This window comes from Corvus moneduloides, chromosome 3 (assembly GCF_009650955.1).
Source record: "Corvus moneduloides isolate bCorMon1 chromosome 3, bCorMon1.pri, whole genome shotgun sequence".
In the NCBI taxonomy this organism is placed as follows: domain Eukaryota; kingdom Metazoa; phylum Chordata; class Aves; order Passeriformes; family Corvidae; genus Corvus; species Corvus moneduloides.
In genome coordinates this window covers 22,200,986-22,223,169 of record NC_045478.1, presented here as the reverse complement: position 1 = coordinate 22,223,169, position 22,184 = coordinate 22,200,986, and the positions used below count along the sequence as shown (strand labels likewise).

Sequence of the window (22,184 nt, the reverse complement as noted above, 5' to 3'; positions counted from 1 at the left end):
GAACGGAAACTATGGTCTGCACAAACTTTTTCCCAAGTTTATGGCGAGGAGCATTTAAACTCTGCTCGAAGCTCTAAGAGTTTCAGGTTCAAAACATACACATTCTTGGATTTATTATTAACTCTACATGTAAGAGAGTGGTCATTCCATCTTCATCATAGCTCTCAAGTTGTGAATCACTTCATCAGTAGGTTGAGAATTTGGATTCCACATTTGATTTAACTTGGGTGAACCCTCATAGTCTACACTTTGGAGTAGGGTCTTAATTATGGTATTTCACAAAGGAATGCATTTTCTGTCTTGTCCCTTGAAGCTGAGATAATTTACATCCAAGAATATATGAATTACAGACTCACTGGGAAAGCAGGGAAGGAGCAGCTTGACTGCAGCCCAAAGCACTTGACTGGAAAACAGGAAGCAGACCACAGTCCAAGTCTTTCCTCACAGAACTTTATAAAACCAAAATATTAACCCAGCAATGGTGTGTTTTAAGAAGCCCATATAGGGTCAGATCTGAAATCCAGGTGCTGTCTACCTAAAAGCACATCCTAAAACACCCTAAAGGCAAAATGATCAGATGATCCTTGGCAGGTGTAACAAGGACAAGTAAGTTTAAAAGGCTACATCTACCCGTGCAGACCTTTAGAGACTCCTCAGTTGATTTCCATGAACTATAGGTGTTTATGCTGGTAGGATGCATCATCCCTTCTAAGCTAAATAAGCAAGGATGCTCTATGTTGTACACAAATTACAAATCCTTTGAAGTGTGGTGTTTCCCTTTTTGATGGGTTTTTTGTTTAGTTGGGTTTTGGTCTTAGGGTTTTTTGGTTTTGTTTTGGCTTTCTTGAGATATTAATGGGATTAATTTAGTTTCCAAAACAAAGCACACAAAGGCACTCCTTCAGCACAAAAGTTTTAACAGTAATGTCCAAATACCTCTGTATTCTGGAGTTTTCAAAAATCAGTATTTGAATTCTGTGATTTAGAACTCAGGCTTACTCAAGTTATATATGACATGTGAGTCTTCTCCTACCACCTGTGCCACAGCAAGTGCAAGCTAATTACAGGTTAGCTTAACTTAGAGCTTGTTTTACAAACTACACAAATACTTGAGTACAATTTTTTAACTTTTAACAATTATCAAAGCCTCCAAGTACACAGCTGCCTCTCAACCCCCTGCAGAAGCAAGATGCTCCCATTTTTAAACAACCGCTCTTTAATGCTTTTTAAAGCATTTAAAAGATAACATTATATCCATGATTTCATACTTCAAACCTGAAGCAACTTTTAGACAGGAATTTTTACCTGGGGAAACTGGCAAATATGCATTACTGTTTCCACAGGCAAAACCACCAAATTATCAGCCAGCAACTTGGAATCTTAAACACTGAGCACAGCCTAAAGCATGAAACAGCTATAGCAAGGTCAAAACAGAAATTGCTTGCCGTGAAACCTTGGAAAAGCAGGAAACATCTCCATCTGAGAAGACACTTTGAAATAATGTGAAACAATTAAAATATAGATAGATAGATAGATAGATAGATTTTAAAAAATTACTATTTTAACATATTAATTTATCCGCCAGCCAAGGTTTGAAATCATACTTATCTTTGTTATTTTCTGAATTTTTGTTTTGATTTATTTCAAATTCAGAGAAAAATAGCCAATCCAGTTCTCCAGAAGGTATTTTGCAGTAAACAGAGAAATTAACAAGTTAAAAAGGGAAAATGATAAACATATATGCCAAAACCAATAAAATACTCATCTTTAAATAACAACTTTTAGATCACACTGTCCCATTGAAGAAAAAACTGTTAAAACCTGTAAAATAATCTGACCAAGATCTTGACTTTACAAGAACTGAAGCCAATATTTAAGCTTATATATGGACAAATGGTTTTACTGTGTATGGTCTGCTCTGCATTCACCCTTCTCAGGTCTCCATTACAACCACCACCAGAGCTGGATAAATCCTTATAGATCTGAATTCAACCCCAAACAGGTGCAAGGACATTACTGCATATCCTCTAACACGGCCATGCTGCTCTTACAATGTAAAAAACCAGCCCACAGTACAGATCTGCTGGGCTGACCTAACATTTTCTCATCTTTTTTATCATTTCCCAGCAGTAGGATCATAAAGCAACTGCACTTCATGGTCTGGCACCTGGAGGGGTGGGAAAAAAGCAAGCTGGAAAGCCTCATAGCAGAGTTTGTTTTCCGTAGAGAGGAAATGATACTTTTTTTTCTTTGCTTTTGTCATCTGTTTCCAGGAAACACACATGCCATTAGAGGATATATGGATATAAACAGAATATAGCAACTTAAGCAGAAATCATCTCTCTGTTCAAAAGGTAACCTGTCATCACCTATATAAGCATGAAGTATCAAGGTCACAGTAATCATAGTAACTTCTTTAAAAGGGCAAATTCTTTTAGAGCTGAGAGAAAAAACATGTTTAAGGATGTTCTTTAATATAATACTGACTGTGACTATGAAAAAACAAATGGTCTGTTCATGTACAGTATGATATTTTTTTGGTGTGAGATGTGATAAAGGCTGGTGAAAAACTGCCTTTGTTGAACCTTCAACTACAGATCACAAATATTCAAGCATAAACTTGCTCTACAAATGAATTATGTTGCACTAGTGAAATGTGTGTATTTGTCTTCAAATGGTAATAGATTTCTCTGCTGCTCAGTATGCCCTCTGTTAAGATAACAGAGCTGTGCTTGGGCTCCTTAAAAGCAATCCAGCCGTACTGTGAATCCACAGTGAACTAGACAGAGAAATAAATAGCTAGCTGGACCTATAACAGTAATGATGTTCTTCCTCTCAACCATTCTCTTCCTTTCTCACATGGCATTTGGTCTTTCGTTACAGAACACAATCTTGTTATACATTATTAAGAAATATTTCTGATGATATATGAAATAAAGGTAGTATAGACCAGTCTAGACTAAATGCCTATCCCACAGTCACCTCTGTGACCCTGGTTTAATTTCCAGTCCTGCATTCCTAAACACAAACTTTCTGTAACTCCAGAAAGCGAGAGCCCTCCCAGCTCCAACACTCATTAGTGGACTGCCACAGATTTAAAATTACTTCCAGCAGATAAAAGAATCTGCCAGACACAGTCTGCTTTTTTGCGTTACTAAACTTCACCAAATCGTAAGGACAATCGCCTTCTGTGCCATTTCACTCCCCTGTGATTCTGTCCTGCCCACTGTGCTGCAGGGCTGTCTTCTCCAAAGCACAGGAGACACATCCTTTACAAGATAGAGAGCAGTGATATTTAAAACCATCTTCTCCCAAGGACAGAATTGGGGAAATTTAATGCTATGAGAACTCATTATTAAGGTTAGGAGACCCTCCTACTCCACTTAGTTACTATAGCTATCTTTTAAGCACAGTACTGTAACTCACAGTAACCATTCCTGACAGTGACAGTAAGTTTTTCTTTTACTTGTACTGTATAACTACAAAAAAAATTCATTACCTTAAAGAAGCAATGTTCCTCTTATTTACATTACTTTAAGTAAAGACAGAGATGACATCTCTAGTTAGCCTATCAGGTCAGTATTACATAATGTTACTACTGAAATCCTGGGAAAAGAAGTCCAGCTTCTTCAAAGTTATACAGAGATCTTGCCTTTTTAATCTCTCTTCTTAAGACTCTTAGCAGTATTTTTACACCAATTTCTTCTCGCATTTCAATACCACTTGAATTTTTTATTTATGTGTTATTTTTACATATTAAGGAACTTCTGTTGAATTTCAGAAAACTAACAGAGCTTTTCCCTTTAAAACTAAATGTCATAAAAATCTCCCAAGAAAGCAAATACATATATTGTAAATACACAGCAATTTCACTGTGTTGTAATTCAGTTTCACTTTGTTGGTTTTTTATCCTCTTTTATCTCAGTATATACTATACAGAACTTGATTTATTCTTTATCTCCTTTCAGTTCCAAAACTGCTGCTTTTGTTCTTACTGCTGCTTTATTATGTAAACCTCCTACTACTCTTTTAGCTTTTCTTGTTGCAGCATTTTTGAGATCATATAAACAGGCCTGAGAGCTGCTGCTAAATAATTGAAATTCATTTCATTTTTAGAAAGGAGTCTCCCTTTGAACATTTGCTGTAATAATGTCCTACTCCCGAAATAAACTTCCATTTCCATTCACTGGTGTGCTTTCTGTGAAGACATTGAGAAAAAAAAAAAAAAAAAAACCAAAAAGGAACTAAAATGGGTGAGGATGACACCAAGGAGCTATAATTAGCTAGAACTCTTTTACAAAAATAATGGTATGGTATGTTAGATCAGCAGTTTTATTGCCATGGCAATGAACACAAAGCTAAATTCTGAAGATTTTTATATGCAGAAAATATGTAAAAGGGAGGTCCTACTTCCCTTTTTCCCCCCTGCTATGAACAGCAGAACATACTAAAAGTTAATCTTTTTACAATTGATCTTGACTTCTTTGCATAATTGTGATGAATTCAATCAAATAATCTATTTAAGGGCAGGTGATTTGCTGCTGTTCAGTGCTGGAGCTACAGTCAAACCCCACAAGTAAAAAACACCCTGTCTAGAACATGACAAACAGACACAATTTATAATAGAGTTTCATTGCAAAGCTAATGTCATCCGAAAGAAAACATGGTAAGAAGACAGAGACTGAAGAAGTGAAACATTTTTGATGTAAGATTTATATCTAATTCCTGTGAGAATATAATATAAATATAATCTCTGTGTGAGAAGAACTGGCTTCTGCTAGATAAACTAAGCAATAAAGCTGGCATACACATTGCCCATAAAAACTGCAGAAGCTTGGTCTATTGCAGTCTACAGATAGGGAGAGACAGAAGGAATGGTTGTCCACTCATGGATATCTCATGCTCAGCCATGCCAGTACCACTTTTCTCCTCTCTCCTCCCAGCACTGCCACAGCTCCCACCTGATGTGCTTGCTGATGCTGAGGTCCTTGTCACTCACTCGCTAAACTGATACAAGCCATTGCAACTGCCTGTGGAACAGCTTCTGTCTTAAAACACGTTAAGAGCTGTAAAACTTTCTCCTAACAACCACGTTTCATTTAAGACTAACCATTTAATTCAAAAAATTAGAGCTCCAGTCTCCAGTCAGCAAAACACTGAACACACTTTGAAACGGCAGCATGTGAGTGGTTCAGCTGAGTTCCCTGGGTCTCCTGATGAAATTAAGCAAGTGGTTTTTTGGTCCCGATCTTAGGCAAAATAATTCCATCATGCACATGATTCTAAGGTTCCAAAAGCAAATGCTAATCTCTGCAAACTAAACACATTTTCATGACAGATTACATTGTCCAACTGTTTCACAGTCACACAAAAAATATGACCAAACAGAAGAATCCACCTGCTTATCTATCGAATTATATTGATAATCTCTAAGGAGAAGAGCTGTTACTCAACCAGCTCACTACACACATTGTTTGCCTGGGCAGGAGACGAACTATGACTTACTAAAGCAAATAGCCAGGAGACATCAGACCCAAAGTCTGAGATGAACCTTCTGATTCTGGCCTAATCTACAGCACTGGAGAACAAGAGTTATAAAACAAAAATGTTACCATAGGATGCAATTCAGCTACCTGGCAACATATTGTGAACAGGTGTGGCAATGTTAACATCCTGGAGGTGTTTCAGTGTCTCCGTGTGGAACAGTCGAAGAGTAGATCCAGATGTGAAGGCAATCCAGACTCCCACTCCAGCCACAGCCATGTGAGAGATTACCATCCCTTCCTCTTGATGGGCTTCAAAATGGTTCTGCAAGAAAAACAAGGGCTCTATAGGGAGATGCAAGTCAAGGATATCATTCAACCTTTCTTACCAGCTTTTCAGTGTAGGCAGTGTATCTTCATCCTCTTTGACAAGGACAAAACTTTCTCTGCTTCGCTCAGGATATGTTCTGATAGCTGCATATGATGTGTTAATTTCCCAGGGACTTTTTCTGGAAATATATCATCATTAGTATGGAAGGATTCTCAGTTCTTGAGCCAAAGTTCCACCTAATGACAGAGTAACTCAGATTTTCTGTTTTTTAAAAATATTGCATGATAGAGGCTGGAAAGCTCACAACAACTCAGACTTAAAAGGATTTTGTATTTCCTCATTGATGCTCCTTTGGGAAAACTACCACAGCTGTACTTTTATCTACAGCAGAACTTCTCTTTCAACAATAAAAAACACTTTTCTTTTGTTCTGCCATGGGGTGTTTTCATAACAAGAATAACAGACTGCAATAAAAAGTCATATTTAGAAAGTAGAGTGTTTAAGAATATAAATACACAATTATTTGCTCAGTTACACACATAACAATGTGAGCCTTAATACTGTGGCTTGGTTTTTGATGCTTCTGAATTTCACAAGTATTAGCTGTTTTATTTTCCTGCCTTTCAAAGAATTGATGCTTCTCATTATAAGCCTCTTTCTATATGTAAGTAACACAACACTTTGAAGATAGACCTTTTTCCTTCATCTCATGCCTTCACAGTTACAACCCGGCTCCAGGAAGGCAGAAACCTCTCTACATGTCTCTATTAACATGTGAGATAAAGCTGTAGTAAAGTTCCTTAATCATTAACAAGAAAGAGGGATTTTTTTTTTCCCCTAGTTTTCTCTTGTAAGAGGACTGTCTCTGAAATTGAACACTGCCTTTTATTGTTGTGCCAGTCTGCTAAACATAAAACTCACTTAGCTAAATAAATGACAAACTGTTCCTTGGATAAAAATCTCTCTCTGAGGGGTATGGAAGTAATAAGTGCTCTAATATTCACTTAACATATTATATACTCTTTATTATATTTGCAGAAAATACTCTAAAGTACCTCCTTCTTGCTTGTGAAATACACTTAAATTTTCCAGGCATTACAATTAAGAGTTACATTTTGGTATTTTTTTCATTAAAATCTAAATATAATAGGGTTATAGATATATTGTCCAAATTTTCCATCAAATTCAGCTAACAGGCTAAGATCAGAGACAAAGAATAAAACTTTAGGACTTCCACAAAGCATTACATTTGGTATTATTATTAGTAAGCACATAATATTATTTTCATACTTCATTACTGCATAAATTATTATTTTCAGTGAGAAATCTGCTGTTTAAAGAGAATGGGAATTATCTTTTGTGTTTTTCATTTGTTAACACTATTCTTCAAGTGTTCAGTTTTTAGCAAATGAACAGAGAAATTTCTCTTCAGCTGTCAGGCAGTAGTTCAGTTTTTGAGTGTTACTGTATTACCTTTTGATTCTTTGAATAATAACACTTCAGAATGAGAGGTAAGCAACCTGGTAGGCACATTTATATTCACTGTTTTCCTCAAGTAACCACCATTCATTCGACGTTACCAAATGATATACACAATTTGAAAATCATAAAATTTATTCAACAGAAGAATTTATCCATCGAGAACATCTTTCAAATTCAGAAACAGCCCTTATGACTAGATTTCCTGATATTCTCATCATGCATGTTCCACTGCAAAAAGATTCTAAAATATTTACTTTGTTTATAGACTCATACATCCCTACATTGGTGACTAACTGGCTTTTGAGAACTTCTAGGGGATAGACCCGAGGCTGCTGAAGCGAACCTCACCAGCAACTTCCACTGTTTGAAATTAGAAGAAAAATAAAGAAGATTGTAAGGAACGAATTTTCTCTGGAGTGATCCGACCACAGCTGATAATTCTGTTGATGCCACTGAAAACAACTTGCACATGCATTTTCGTCACATTCCATTTTTACCAGCTCACTCATTATACTCCCACTTAAGTCTGCCCTGCCATTCGTACAGCTGTCTGCTGGAACACACAGACCCATTTGAAGTAAAACTGTTGTTGTGGTTGAAAGTGGGTTCAACCCACTACAACACAACAAGAAAACTGTAGAAAGAACTATTCTTCTCATTGAAAGGGTCTTCTAACATGGAGCAGGAACATACCCCGAAACTGCACCTTCTTATGCAGAGATTTTTGAGGGGGTGCTCACTTACACCAAACAGCTGCACCAAGAGATGAACCACGATTTCTCCAGCTTCAGGAGAAGAGGATAATGGGGGTCACTACCCTCAATGTCAAACAGATGTCTTTCACTACTTTAAAGCAGTTACACTACTTGTGAACACACACTCATGTAGAGGGATTTCCATTTCGTTTTGTTTACTCAGCTGAACATTTCAGTGTAACTCCTGTACAGTTAGCAAAGTTTTAAAAACAAGACAAAACAGACTAGGATAGAATGACACTCAACCAGTGACCTTATTCTATTAAATACTCTGGCACTTTCTGAACTTTTTAAACAAACACAAACTACCTTTGCAGAGTACAAGGAACTACAGGCACAGACCATTATTGGATGTAGGTCTGTACCCAACAGCAATACAACTGTCAGATCTAGGGTCAAAACTAAGTGACAAATTTCTTCTTCACAGAAAGAGGACCAGAGTATATAATTAATATATAACAGCAATTGATGCATTTCTCATGTGTACCCTGCCAAGGGTCTTGGGGCATTGTGCCAGTTTGGGGCACTGTGCCAATAAAAGACATTACCTAAAACATTCCATTACAATAACATATCATTAGAAAAAGTGAATTGAGAGTCTTACCCATAACAGATGGGGGGAAAAAAAAGCAGGAGAAATGAGTAATATCCAAATCCAATACACACAATGCCAAATCTGCTCATTTACTAAAAATTATTAAATAAAGAAAAAATCTTAAATAAAAATCTTAGCAAAGCAAAGAGGCATGGAATGAGATTGTCTTCAAGGATAACATATTTTGCACTTAGCAAATGCACAGATGATGCCTTTTCCTGGTCTTAAAATCAAGAAGCAAACACGGTTAGAAGAAAAAAGGGGTTTTACCTCTGTATTTATTTTAAGGATCCTTAGGTGCACCACATCCAGGTGGAATGTGCCGAAACACACACCACAATGCACACCCACAATAGATAAGGTTTAACATTATAGGTCTTACTAATTAGCATATCTATCAAAGATTCCCCAATGAGAGGCTCAAGCGAGCCCCTCTCCCCAAGGAACCTTCCCCCTGGATGGTTCTTAGTTTACAAAATGTGTTCTAGAGAGGACCTTGATATCTGGGGCTTTCTGATCCCTAACTACAAGGCTTCTAAGGTGTTTAGTCTCCTAGATTTACAAAATAAGTCTAAGAATGTAGGCTAAAAAACACTAAGAATACAAAAGCTATAAAAAGGTATATAAAAGGGGTATAAAGAAAAAGGCAAAAAATCATCATGGCATCACAGACAGTTAAATATGACATACCTGTGAGGCAAAGAGTGCCTCACAAGGACAAGTTTACAAAATAGTCTTGAATATGCTCATGGGCTTGCAAAAACACGACCTTAAAATGTTTTCAGGTGCCTTTACCAATAATGTACATGATGCAGAGCACAGTATGTATGCATGACAGTAGCAATGAACTAGCAAGCAGCTGCATTGCAGTATACATGGAGATATAAAGGAGTTCAGTAAAGAGGGACGAATAACAGTTGAGCCCCGTGCAACACCTGGATTCTTGCTGATAGAGTGAAGATTAAGTTTATGTAAAAGATCTTGAGTCAAATCATTACTACTAACTCTAAACAAGAGAGAGCACAGAGGGAGAACAAACATTTCCTTGCTGCTGCTTCCAGCACCAAAGATTCTGCTCTTCACAATAAAGAAGAGGCAGCTCAGATATTAAAATATTTGATATATACAGAGTTTAAATTGTCTCATGCATCATATAATACTGAAATAATATTGCCAGCAAACATGGTAAGGGCAACATAGCAGATCCCTTCTGGAAACATAAACCTATGAAGTTATCAAAACAAGTCAGGTCACTAAGTAGGCAGCAACACTGAAAACATTAGTGACCTGTTTAGTCTGGTGAGATGATGAGAAAAAGATCAGTATGTCTTAAGACCCATAAAGAGGCAACACAAAATCATCACTTGTTCACAGTTCTGTAGGGAGGATGACATACTATGCCATGGGTATTTGTGTGAAATAAAAAAGATAACCCTCAGCCAGACATACAGAAAATCATCATGCTCTTGAAAAAAATTATTTATATTGAAAAAATATTACTCAACCCAATATGCATCATTTCTTATATGTTGTTTGCTGCAACACTCACTGTGTGTATAATGGACCTATAACAACCTGGCCTCTGAATACAGTAGGTGACTTAGTTGAGAAATGAGAAGAAACCTCCTGTGATGCTTTTGTAGGAAAATCTGCAGTAACAGCTGAAAAGTGAAACTGCCATGTCTGAGAGATATTGGTAGAGTACTTGTTATTTTATTTCTCCAAACTTCTGTTTTCAACACTGCAGTCCATGATACTGTACTGTATTATGACAGAGTAAGCTTTAAACATTTAATCCTCAGAGCTTGTTTAACTCTGGGTTTGTTCTCCTCTGCCAAAACAGCCCAGCATAGCCCAAACTGCAGCCATACCACCTGGTTTAGGGAGAGCTTTCCTACAGAATTAGGCCAGAATTGCCAAACTTATTTACAGAGATCTGTCTGTACATATCCAGCCTCACACAGGAACAATCTGGCTGTGATTTCTTACTGTTTTCCTGGTGAGAATCTGAGAGGTTTGTCACCAAAGACTGTACAACAGTAACCATGTGTCCTAGAGGCTGTGAAACTAATGAAAGTCCATTTCAAGCATCTATCCAAATCACTCTTCCAAAAGCTTTCCCTAATCATACCATTCAAACTACCAATGAAATAAACCTTAAAGAAAAGAAAAATAGGGAAATATATGATCCAAGCATCTTATTAGATGAAACAAATCACTCAGAAAACACAGAAAAAGACAGAGGAAATTAGGATGTTAGCTATTTCCCTGCAAACCCATGACAGTGACTCACAGAATCAATTGTACCAAACAGACAATTGTTGGGAGAAAACACGATCATCAATGAAAAAAAAAAGCAGCAACAAAGCACACAAAGAAGGAGGCTGTGAGCTCATCATGACTCCTGTTCGAAAGAACTTCATGGCTGTAAACATGCAATTCAGTGACACTCTTGTAGGTTGAAGGAGAGGTTGAACTCCCAATGTTTCATCACCTCTTAACTTTGGATGGCTAAGATGTTCTTTTGGTGAAAGCTGTAATTTTGACAGAAATAAGGGCTTAGCACTCTCTGGAAAATGTGGTCACAAATGTGAGTTTGAATCCTTAACTCTTCTCTCATTCCAGAAAAGACAGCTCTTATGTACTATTCATCAGAAACTGCTCTTATGCAAATAAAGTTTTTGTAGGCCACTGAGAAGCAAAACTCTGAAAAAATACATTATGAAATTATCACAAGGTACAATTAACATCTAATTATATAGAAGTAGTCTCTTAATGAAACCTTCTTCTGTAATTAACATGAATTCCTTTAGGCACCCACTTCTCTGCTGCCTTGCCTCAGATTTCATTTTTAAGAAAATCTCTTGCCCCAAATACTCTATAATTTCCAGCACCTTATGGAAACCAGTGGGTAAATGGAAGCAAGGTCTAACGAGACATCAGGAGAGAACACAACAGCAGAATTACAAACTAAGGGAGTGGGATTTAACAGAACCGAGACCATATTCAATAAAAAGCTTCCTGAATCATGATGCTTCTTAAACAGATTTTCATCTCTAAAATTTCACCACTTATACCCTGTAGCATAATAGGTGAGCAATGCTTTTAAAAGCTTTTACCTCTATGGAATGCGTCACAGTGCTGATTATAAAAATTTGTCCACCACATGCAGCCCAAATGGTCTCCTCCATCACAAGCAGACTTCTAACAGGCAGAACCCCCAATTTAACTATCTTCTGAGGTTCCGTGTTCCATGTCCCATCTTCAACAAAAAAAGAAGAAAGGTTATACACAACCAAATGGTGGTCTTTGCTTTAAAACAGTTCTGAAAAGCTCACTGCTTGAATTTCTGACAGTTGCCACTTCAAGCTACACTGTGATTTGTGTATGGTTACTTTTAGCTTCCAGGGTAAGTCTGTAAGGATAAAACAACATTAAGGGGAATACCCAAACCTAAGTACTCATATACCTGTCAACAGTGCAAATGTTATCTAGATTAAATGATAATCCAGGAATACCACATTGCTGTTCTGATACAACTGCTTTCCTTTCCAGAGGAAATACAGGCAGAAACCCACGGCTGACACAATTGTCTCCAGCTCAGAAAGAGCTCACAACCAACTCATTTCAAGATGAATCAATTTCTAACTAGGACAGAATCATCTTTCATGTGCAAAGTAGTCAGGAAGATTTTTACTGTGGGCTCTAATGAGTGCAGATCACTCTCTAAGAGCATATTGATGGAATGGATCTTCCTGCTACTAGATGCTTCATTTAAGAAGGAAATTTAAAAAAAAAAAAGAAGAAATTAAAACTTGGTCTTGTACCATATCTTCACTTTTCTTACTTTTTCCCCTAATTATAAAACCAACAGTGTTTTCTTTGGACTGCATTTAGCAGATCTAAATTAAATTATGCATGTGTATGTGGCACAATCAGTTATTCAGAGAGGTTCTGGTAAGAACTGCATGTTTCAACCTACTGCTCTGGATACTCTTGATTGCCATCTCTTTGAAACAAGGACTAGCAGATTATTTATCCCCAAATTTAAGAGCCAGCAACATTTTAGCTTTATCTTTTATACATACAAATTGACACACTAAGTACGTTGATAATAATTTTAATGTTTTCATATTAGTTTATATACTTTAAGTGCTCATTGAATATAGTCTCAAAGATCACATTTCTATACATTATAATTTATTAATAATATAAAAATCTGTTAAAAGTAATGGGGTTTTACACTGAGATAAAATATTTCAAGAAAGTACCATTTCTCCACTGAAAAGCCTTCTTCCTGCACAAGCTGCAAAAAAGTTGCCACTCTTCTGGCACTAGTTTCAACTCAGTAACCACTTAAATTTTGATTGATGATACCAAAGTAAATACATCTTTAGGCAAGCACTTAAGTAGAAGTTTTTCTTTTTCGTCCTCAAAACAAGTGCATCTCCTATTATTTGCTTAGGGAAAGGGAGTACAAAATTTCCTGCTTCACCAATAACAGTAGCAACAAAAATAATGAGAAGTCTCAGCTCTGGAGTACTTCTCAACATTGCTGTCATGTCTGTGATACAACCTTTGCTGAGTCATTCTCAGGATGTAGCTCTCTTCTGAAAGCATCTTTGTAAAAGTGACACTTAGTTTCAGGCTGTCAAAATAATTTTCATTATTTTAGTTTGCATTGAGAAGAGTGCTTCCAGTTATTAGCCTGCAAACTCTCCCAGCAACGTCAAAGTCACTCTGTATTTTCTATGACTCATATATGCTATCAGTAATAAACAAACTTCTGGAAAAGTTTCCATTCTCTAGCAACCACATTATCCACAAATTAAATTCTAAACTGGAGGCTGCCCATACCGTATGATTGCTGTAACCACTGTAGCCAGTGCAAAGCCTTCAGAGAGTGAAGCTGCACACGTGTGTGTCACAACTTTCATTGTGTAAGGGATGCTGACTGAAGAAGTTAAACAACAACCTGTACGTAGCACCATTCTTAGGGATAAACCCAGCATAATTCTGGTACATTCTTCCTGTCTTTTCTGAAGGATAAGGACTGTGAGTTTGGGCAAGGAGCAGATATGCTGAGCAAAAAGCTATCTTTTCTAGTTATATTTTCACACTGAAAATATATATATTTTACATTAATGTAAAACAAAAGTTCATAGAACCTGACAATTCTTTCTCTTAAATACATTCAAGCTACACATTAATTTATATATAAAGCATAGCTGACACTGAAATGACAGGATAATAAGGATTTTCAGGATCTCAACTGTGGACTCAGATTTACATTTTGCTTAAATTCAATTTCAAACATCTAATTTTTAAATTTTTTTTTTAGATCTGGACCTTTATGCCCTAAAGTTCCATGTAATTCCTCAGATGACTAAGCACTACTCCTTATTAATAATTTTGATCAATGTAAGAAGGTGAGTTCAACATTATCAATGTTATAAATACCATCTGTGTCATGAATATTTGATTCAACATATATGCCTAACAAAACTCAGTTCTCACAAAACCATTTTCTGTTGGTATGTGTTCTAACACAGTTCTTGACAATCCAGTTTAAGAGTTCTGTAGGACTGGACATACAAAGAAGGTGAGATAGAGACCTGATGTCTTTCATGTTACCATGATTTCATGAAAAAAACCTCTGAAATCCCATTTGATGTATCAGCCCAGGAAAGATCCAAAGCTATCACTCTACCCTATGACCCTAGTCAGGTGATAAGGCTATTCACTGGTGCTTTTTTATTTCTTCCTGCAAACAATGCTGTCCTCCAGATCAGACAACATCTGAGACAGATGAGGGGAAAAAAGGGTAGGGGGACACTCTCTGGTCTAGAAATTAGAGCAGTATTCAAAGGACATGTCAGCTGTGTTCTGGACCCTGCCTCAGTAAAAGATTAATTAATTATACAAAGTAGAATGGCACCAGGAGGACAAATTAAGCCCTGTGCATCTCTCTCCTCTAATTTTGTGGCAGCCAGGGAAATCTCTTGAGAGTGGAAAGTGTGGGTAAAAATCCTCTCAAGCAAGACAAGGGATTAAGCCTGATCTGACATACTTCTGTAAATGCTTTAACCACAGGCTGCTGGCTAAAAGTAAGATTAAGACTTCATTTTGATGACCAAGAATTTTATCACCCATCTCCAAAATTACTTAGCAAGTGTGTGTCTAGTTCACAAGTGGTTTAAGACTATCAAAATCATACTTCGAAGAAAACATAATATTCTCCCTGCCTCCCTCTCCATCTCAGCAGACCCAGTTCAATACCTGCCCGCACAGACTTCATGTTTCATGTTACCTGTCTGATCCAATGTCCATTGCTTCTACAGCCTAAAGGAAAAGGAGCATTATCTCTATTCTACTTGTGTAAACACCTGCAGATTCAAGACATACTTATGTAAGTAGTTCTGACAAATGGCACTATCCAGGTATTTGAAATTAGTCACAGCACTTGCAAAAACATAAGGAATGGTTTTGTTTGATGCTATAAAATCTTTTGCTAGTTACTGACTAAATAAGTTTATTTCTTCCTGGCAAAAGAGAAAAGAAGCAAGAAATAGAAGCCAAAATAAAACTTTTGCCAAAACTAGAATCTCAAGGCATACTATATGAATTGTAGGTACAGCTGTTTGCAGGAAAGAGATGTGTCTACAAAATCTGAGAAGAGGGTCAAATATAGAAATGAATCAAGGGGCTTCTGGAAATTAGATGTCGATATTTATGTTGTATATAAGATGTCTGATATTTGCATATTAGATGAATATTTAAAAAAAATAGAAGACAGATTTTATACTAATAGATCTGTGCTATGTCACTGTGTTATGCCACTATTTTTAATACTCTTTGTAAGTTATATTTCTCCAGAAGTTACATGCCATAGTTTATACACCAGTGTTGAACAGTACCTTGCAATGCACATACCAAGGTGTTTAGCTGCATCAAAGTAAGGTCTCTCATGCTCATGAAATATTTCTAAGACTTTAATGTATAAGGACATTATTTCCATTAGTGCATTTTGTTACTAGTCTTGTGATTTTTATGAATTTTGGAAAATTAGTTATCCTTCTATTCACTCAAATTTAATCTGATAGGAAAAGTTTTAAAACAATGTTCGTTTTATAGGACACAATGTTGGCTATTTTATCTTTCTGTGGTTTGTTTTCACAAAACCCTTCAGACGAAGGAAAGTAGTATTATTTTACAATAAGTTATAAGAACAAGCTTCCTATTATTTAATTTATAAATATTTTTAAATATTTAGTACTTTTAATAATTATAAGTTGTTGGTGCACTCAGGTCTTCATATGAGATAACCTTTTAACATATAGTTTATTTCGTCCAAAAGTCTTTTCAGAGTTTGTAGCAGTTTTCCCATCCTTTATGCTTTCAGTCAAGCTGAACCGAGCAAGCTTTTTTGTTGACAGCTTCCTCTCTTGCTTAGCAGCACTACTGATGGTTTCAACAGAGCTGCCAACACAGCCCTGGGAACAGCAGTTCTTGGTTAATTAGTGCAGTGGAGCACAAACATTTTTTCCATCACATGGTACATAAACCAGTGCTGTGGAGGAGTAAAATGGTACCTACAGAAGTCAAAAGTTTAGCACATTCCTTATCACTTGAAAATAAGATGAGACACTCAGGTCTGCTCTTCTAAACAATGTGTAACTAGGAATGTCCTATACTATGCATGCATACTCCTTTTTTCTCACATATGCATCAAATTCTTCAAGCTAAACAGCTGACAGAGCTCTTCCTAAAGTTATACAGGGGATGGTGCTGGAGGTCCTGGCATGAGATACACAAATAAGACTGAAAGCAATGTCAACATATTTCTGGTAATGAGTATTATATGACGCTGCAAAGACAACAGTATTTTATCTCTGTTTATCTCTGTTTGCTCTAGTCCTCTCCCTAACAGCTTAATACCACTCCTTATTTTTCACAGCAATACCTCTCACAAGGTCTACTTGAAGTGGCAATCACATGCCAGAAATACACTCTTCAGACAAGCTGGAGTAGTACATGGATCCACTCAAGCTCTGACTTTGACATCAGTGTTTTACATTCCACATATTCTTCCTTCCCTCAATTTGTCAGAGGACACAAGTGTCTTACCAAATCCATCAAGGTACCTCACCAATTGAACTGACTTGCTACTCCTTCACTGTTGTAACTGTTTCCTCTTACTCTTGTATTTCCTTTCAGTTTTAGTCATTTTCCTTGATATTAATCCTCTGAAAATGCTCACTTGATTAGTGTCACAAGGCCTCTTTGGATAGGTAAGTCATCGAAACTTCTGACCAACTTCAGAATTCCCTAAGTTCTTACCAGTGAAGTCTCTTCTGTTCTGTGCATGGCCAAAATTGTCTCAGCTGTTAATTATTTCACCTGACCAAACTCTTACTGAAACTACTAAAGTATGAATTCTTCTACTTTCTGCCACAATAATTCTGAGTTTTATTTTCTTTTTCCTGTTTCTCTCCATACTCTTTACAGGACTTCATGGAAAGGAAATGTATACCAATGTCTAGAAGAAAGGAAGTAGCTGGAACTGACTACAGTATATCAGGAACAATACACCTATATTATATAAAGATTGTGATTTCCCTTTCCTAAGATACTTTTGTGAATGGAAGTCAAACACGCGCTGACCTTTTTTGCTATTACATCACTCAGAAAACACATCTGCTCTTCTGTCTGCAATCATCACAAAGGGGTTTTGTTATGTTTTTTAAACACAGACAATACAACACACTTTTTCCTTTACCTCTTCTAAGCATGTTTTGCATGGAAATATTAACTCAGCCTGAGGCAAACACTAAATGCAGAATTTTTCAGACTGATAACGGTGCTAAAGTTCACAGACCTTAAAGTAAGTTCCCAACAAACAAGGTGGCAGAAATTTTGCAGTCTGCATCACTCCCATTCCTATGTAGAACAGCATTTAATTCACTAGCTGTTTCACAGTTCCCCAAACAAGTCTTCTCACACAAATAAAATTAAGGATTAGTGCGGATAACTATCAGGGGTACTATTTTTACAATTAACATATTAGCTGATCTGCACCCTAGTTTTCTGTGATATTTTCACAAATCACCATATTAGCTCACATTTAAGAGCCAAGTAGATTTTACGGTATCAGCACCTCATGACTTTGCTTTTAGTTTATGCTCAAATACATTAAAGCTCAAGTACTTTTTACCTCGTATGTGAAAATACATGGATACAGAGGTGTCTCAGTAAAACATTACTACCTTCCAGAAAGGAAGTTGAGCACCTCCTATTCTCCCACTAACATGGCACTAGCTCCTTGGTTTACTGTACAGACTTCTCAGTTTCCATTTTATACTACTTCAAGACAAGGTTTTCTGCAGCCAGAGAGCACTCTGGATGCTGTTGATCTGACAAAGTTCTCTAGTGAAGAAACTCAGAAGAGAGTACTTGCTGTTTGTAAACAAACATCATGGATATTTATATGCACCGACCCATCCGAAAACAGCTGGAGAAATTAGAGCTATTTGGGTCCTGCAAATCAAATGATACAAGTTGTGGGTCTTTTTCTACACAGAGTAAGGCATCGAGCTTCAGTGACTGAACTGATTCACAGTTTCTGCACAGGGAGGAAGACAAAAGGACCCCAACTCTATCAGAGACTGTGAGACAGATTTTTAGCCTAGAAGAAGGATTATCCTTTTTAATTCATGGAATCCTGTAACAGGCTGCACAACCATTTTTCCTGTGAATCTCATAGCATTTGTCCTTCTCAGGCTTCAAATCAAGATGTAATGCAGTGATATATTTCACATCCACTTTTAAATCTTTACTTAATCTCCTTTTTGATGACAGACCAAAACCCAAGCTGAAGGGCCTGGCTGAAAAGTAACCCCCTCTCCAGAACAGAAGGCAACCCTGATGGATTGCACAAAGCTCCTCAGGGGTTGTGTTCCCCCTCCCTCCCATTTCACTGCTTGGATTCCTTTGTTTGGTAAATAGGTCAGTGCTCATAAAAACACCCCTCCAGGGCTGACTGCCTCACATAACCACAGCAGCCAACTACAAGGAAGATGGATGCTAACACGGGAGCAGCTGAATCACACAACTTCCATGGGGCATGGAGAACTGAAATAAGCCACACTGACCAAGCAGTAAGGAGAGGGACTACAAGACTAACTGACAAGAGTCAGAAAAATATCATTATTTCCCATCTCAAAGCTCCAGTGATCATGACCCAGAGTCTGACAAGCTCTATGAACATCTCACTGCCCAAAACCAGTGTCTTCAGAAGAAGATAAACAGGGGATGGTTAATGCCACAACCTCCACCTCATGACCAGACTGTAATGCAGTCTGGTTAACAGCTCTGGCCCATCTTTAACATTCTCTGTAGATATGCAACCCATGAATCCTTCCTTAGCTATACTGCCAAGGATGTCAGTTGTGTTTTTGAAGTGGTCTTTTCTGGAAGAAGTTGAGTGATGGTAATTGCGGTCTTAAAACAGCTTAAATACACCAACACCATTCAGAGAAGACGACAGATTCACTTTAATACCCCTCCCAGATACATAGAGAAACTGAAACGCCAAAAATGCTATGAATCTAAGATCAAGACCTCGCTCCTGTGCCTCAAAAGCAAAGAAAAAAAATGCCATTCAGTGGTTAAAAAAAAAGAAATTTAAAGGAAACTGAAATCTAATGTCTGGCTTCGGATCAGAGACAACAGCTCAGCAGGAAACCTACTCGGCTGAAGATGACAACTGGACAAAGGAAGTCTCTTTCCCAACACATTTTCCCAGATCCTTTGTTGCTTGGGGGGGAAAAAAAAACATCCTGTACCTTTCTCAAACAAAGTCTCTATATGATCTAACAGTGGACATATAATTTGTTCCAAGATTACAGATATTGACTTTGGTTCCTCAGTTAGAAACTGGTAGGATTTAGAAGCCAAGGTACAGTGCCACACAAATGCAGCTGAAATTTTCACAGGGTGCACTCATTAGAGAAACATGACAACCATCATTACTGCAGCTCACACAAATAAGGCAGATCTCTGCTGGCTCTGTACTTCGCAAGGTTAGGAGTCTCTGTGCTAACATTCCACTTAAAACATTTAAACCTTGAGCAAAGCCTCACTGATTTTGAACTGAATCACTAAATATGTGTGCAATACTGCAGGGAAGTTAGTGAGATGTACTGAAATATACAGACAAGCATCCAAACCAGCTCTGGAAAAGACAGTTGTGGGTCAGAAGAATTGCCTGGGATTCTCCTTTATTCAAATTATTTTAGCCAATTATTTAGCTAGATACAAAACAACCATCTGTGATGCTAATAGAAGAAGGAGGCCTACCATGACATACAGGAACTGCACACATAGGAAAGACTTATCCCATCTGTACAGTAAAAATGGGGTTATTTTAAATGAGATATACAGAAATCTCTACCAATAGGGGATTTCTGTGTTTCATAAACACCAACAATGGGTAGTTGAGAGGAATTAGCACTGTGCTGTGTAAAATACTGTGTACTGCTGTTGCTGTTAGCACATAAATTTCTGGACTCTTGCAACACTGAAGACGTCTGGGTTTAAGCTAAAGGGGAAAATTCAGTTTTCATATGCACGTATGGTGAAAGTGGGAACACTATCAAAGTTCCAACTATCCTTCAAAAAGAGACAAGTCTCTTCAGACATACCGGAAAGAGTACTAACCCTAGTTCAGCAGTTTTACAAAGAATTTTTGGAAAATACAGTAGTGGAAAATTACTTCTGCCAAAATACACTGACATGTGAGTTCCTCAGGATGCCATCAAATCATATCACTATACCTTCTGTTTTTGTGTAGATTGAGATGTTTCCATTTACCAAGCCAGCAAACAAGTATTGAGACATATATGTTAAGCTCATAACCGTTGATTTTTCAGGAGTGAAGAAGTGTTGAAGTCGAATTTTCTTTGAGCCTTGGCAACTTTTGTAAATAGAAATGCTATAGAAAGAAGCAAGAAAAAACAGACCTGTGAAATGCTTTATATAGTTCTTATTAGAATATGCAAAACACAAGTTTAGAATAAAATATTGAGGGGAAGAGGATTTTCTCCTTCAATTCCTTACACTCCAGAATGTCTGCATAGACACCTTGCAATTACTTAACATTGACATATGACAACACATTCATATTATCTTGTCTGCAGAAACAGTTCTTCAAAAAAAGATACATAATAAAAATTCTGCATGAAGTCCTTATTATGAGTCTATCTAAAACTTTTTTAAGTTTAAAAAAATAAATTTGTTACCTGGAGAACTAGGGAAAAGAAAAACTCACTACCAGATGTCACCTACACTTAAAATTTTCACGAATCCTATTGATTGTTACCATGGATATGTTAAGAATATTATTAAGTCTGGAATTAAATTAAATTAAAGTTTTCTAGAAATAGCATTTTCCTTGGAGAATTTTGTTCTCCTTCATTTATACTGTTTAGAAACACCTTCAAAAATCACATGTAGTAACACACTTATGGCCTCACTAACTATAACAAGATCTGTTTGGTTACTGGCCTCTAAGTTTAGAACATGTAGTCTTGTTCTTTGATATAAATCAAGTGATGGCTCAGTAGGCCACCAGTTCAAAAAGAGCAAAGTAATTCATGCCAATAGTAAACAGCAATATTATTTATTCATGTGACAAATCCTGCATAATATGACAGGGCAAAGATTCCTCTTTGCCATTCTGAAAATTTTCCAATACCTGAAGATTATGTTGTAATGTTACAAAAGTAGTATTTTTATTTTTCAGGTATGATGAACTAATCCACTTTCATCAAAAAGATGCACTGCTTTAATTTCAATTACCACATGGTGTCATTTTAAATAATGTGGAGTGCATTTTTTCCTTGATTTAAGTGGAAAGGATACATTGAGGTCACTGGGATAATACTTGGATACTTTTTTAAAAAGTAAACATTTTCTTGGAAGTATCTCACACAATTTTGGTATAGCATAGCCAACTTAATCAATTAATCATAGACATTACACCAAAACCAAGAATCACCTTCCTTCTTCCATGCCAAGGCAAATAGTAGGCACATTAGAAGTTTTTGCAAGAACACTTTCAGAGTCTGGAGCTTTGTTTTGCTCTTTCAGCTTCTCCTCCTCTGGTATGTAGACCATGCAGAGAATCCGTGATTCCACATTGAAGCACTCAATAACCTTGGGGCTGGAGCTTTGAAATGAGACTATTGCAATCTGGCCCATCTGATTAGTACAACTGCCAATCTGAATTGGAAAAAGGAAAATAAAAAGAAAAAAAAACAGACCATGACTGATACCTGTCTCCAGGAAGATCAGGATGTACAAGAAGGAATGACTGAAATTTTAACTGAAGAGTACATCTCTAGTTATATGTACAAATATGAATTTTCATGCATTAAGACGTAAGAGAATAATTCAGCACAAATACAGGACATGTCAAAACATTATATATACAAACTTGCCTAGTACACTCACAGAACTAATTATTTTTTTAAAGCAGG

The 22,184-nt window shown here is 36.9% G+C and overlaps 1 protein-coding gene across 5 annotated transcripts in view; it reads right to left on the bottom strand.

Moving 5' to 3' along the window:
* Nucleotides 1-22,184, bottom strand: part of ARHGEF10 (Rho guanine nucleotide exchange factor 10) — a 112,202-nt gene that overhangs the window by 6,929 nt on the left and 83,089 nt on the right. For all 5 annotated transcript variants that reach the window (XM_032104586.1, XM_032104587.1, XM_032104590.1 and 2 more), the window contains 4 exons: nt 21,704-21,927; nt 20,481-20,638; nt 11,766-11,908; nt 5,634-5,808 (listed from right to left, as the gene is read on the bottom strand). In XM_032104586.1, coding sequence (XP_031960477.1) covers nt 5,634-5,808; nt 11,766-11,908; nt 20,481-20,638; nt 21,704-21,927 — 700 coding nt within the window. The remainder of the gene's footprint in view (nt 1-5,633; nt 5,809-11,765; nt 11,909-20,480; nt 20,639-21,703; nt 21,928-22,184) is intronic.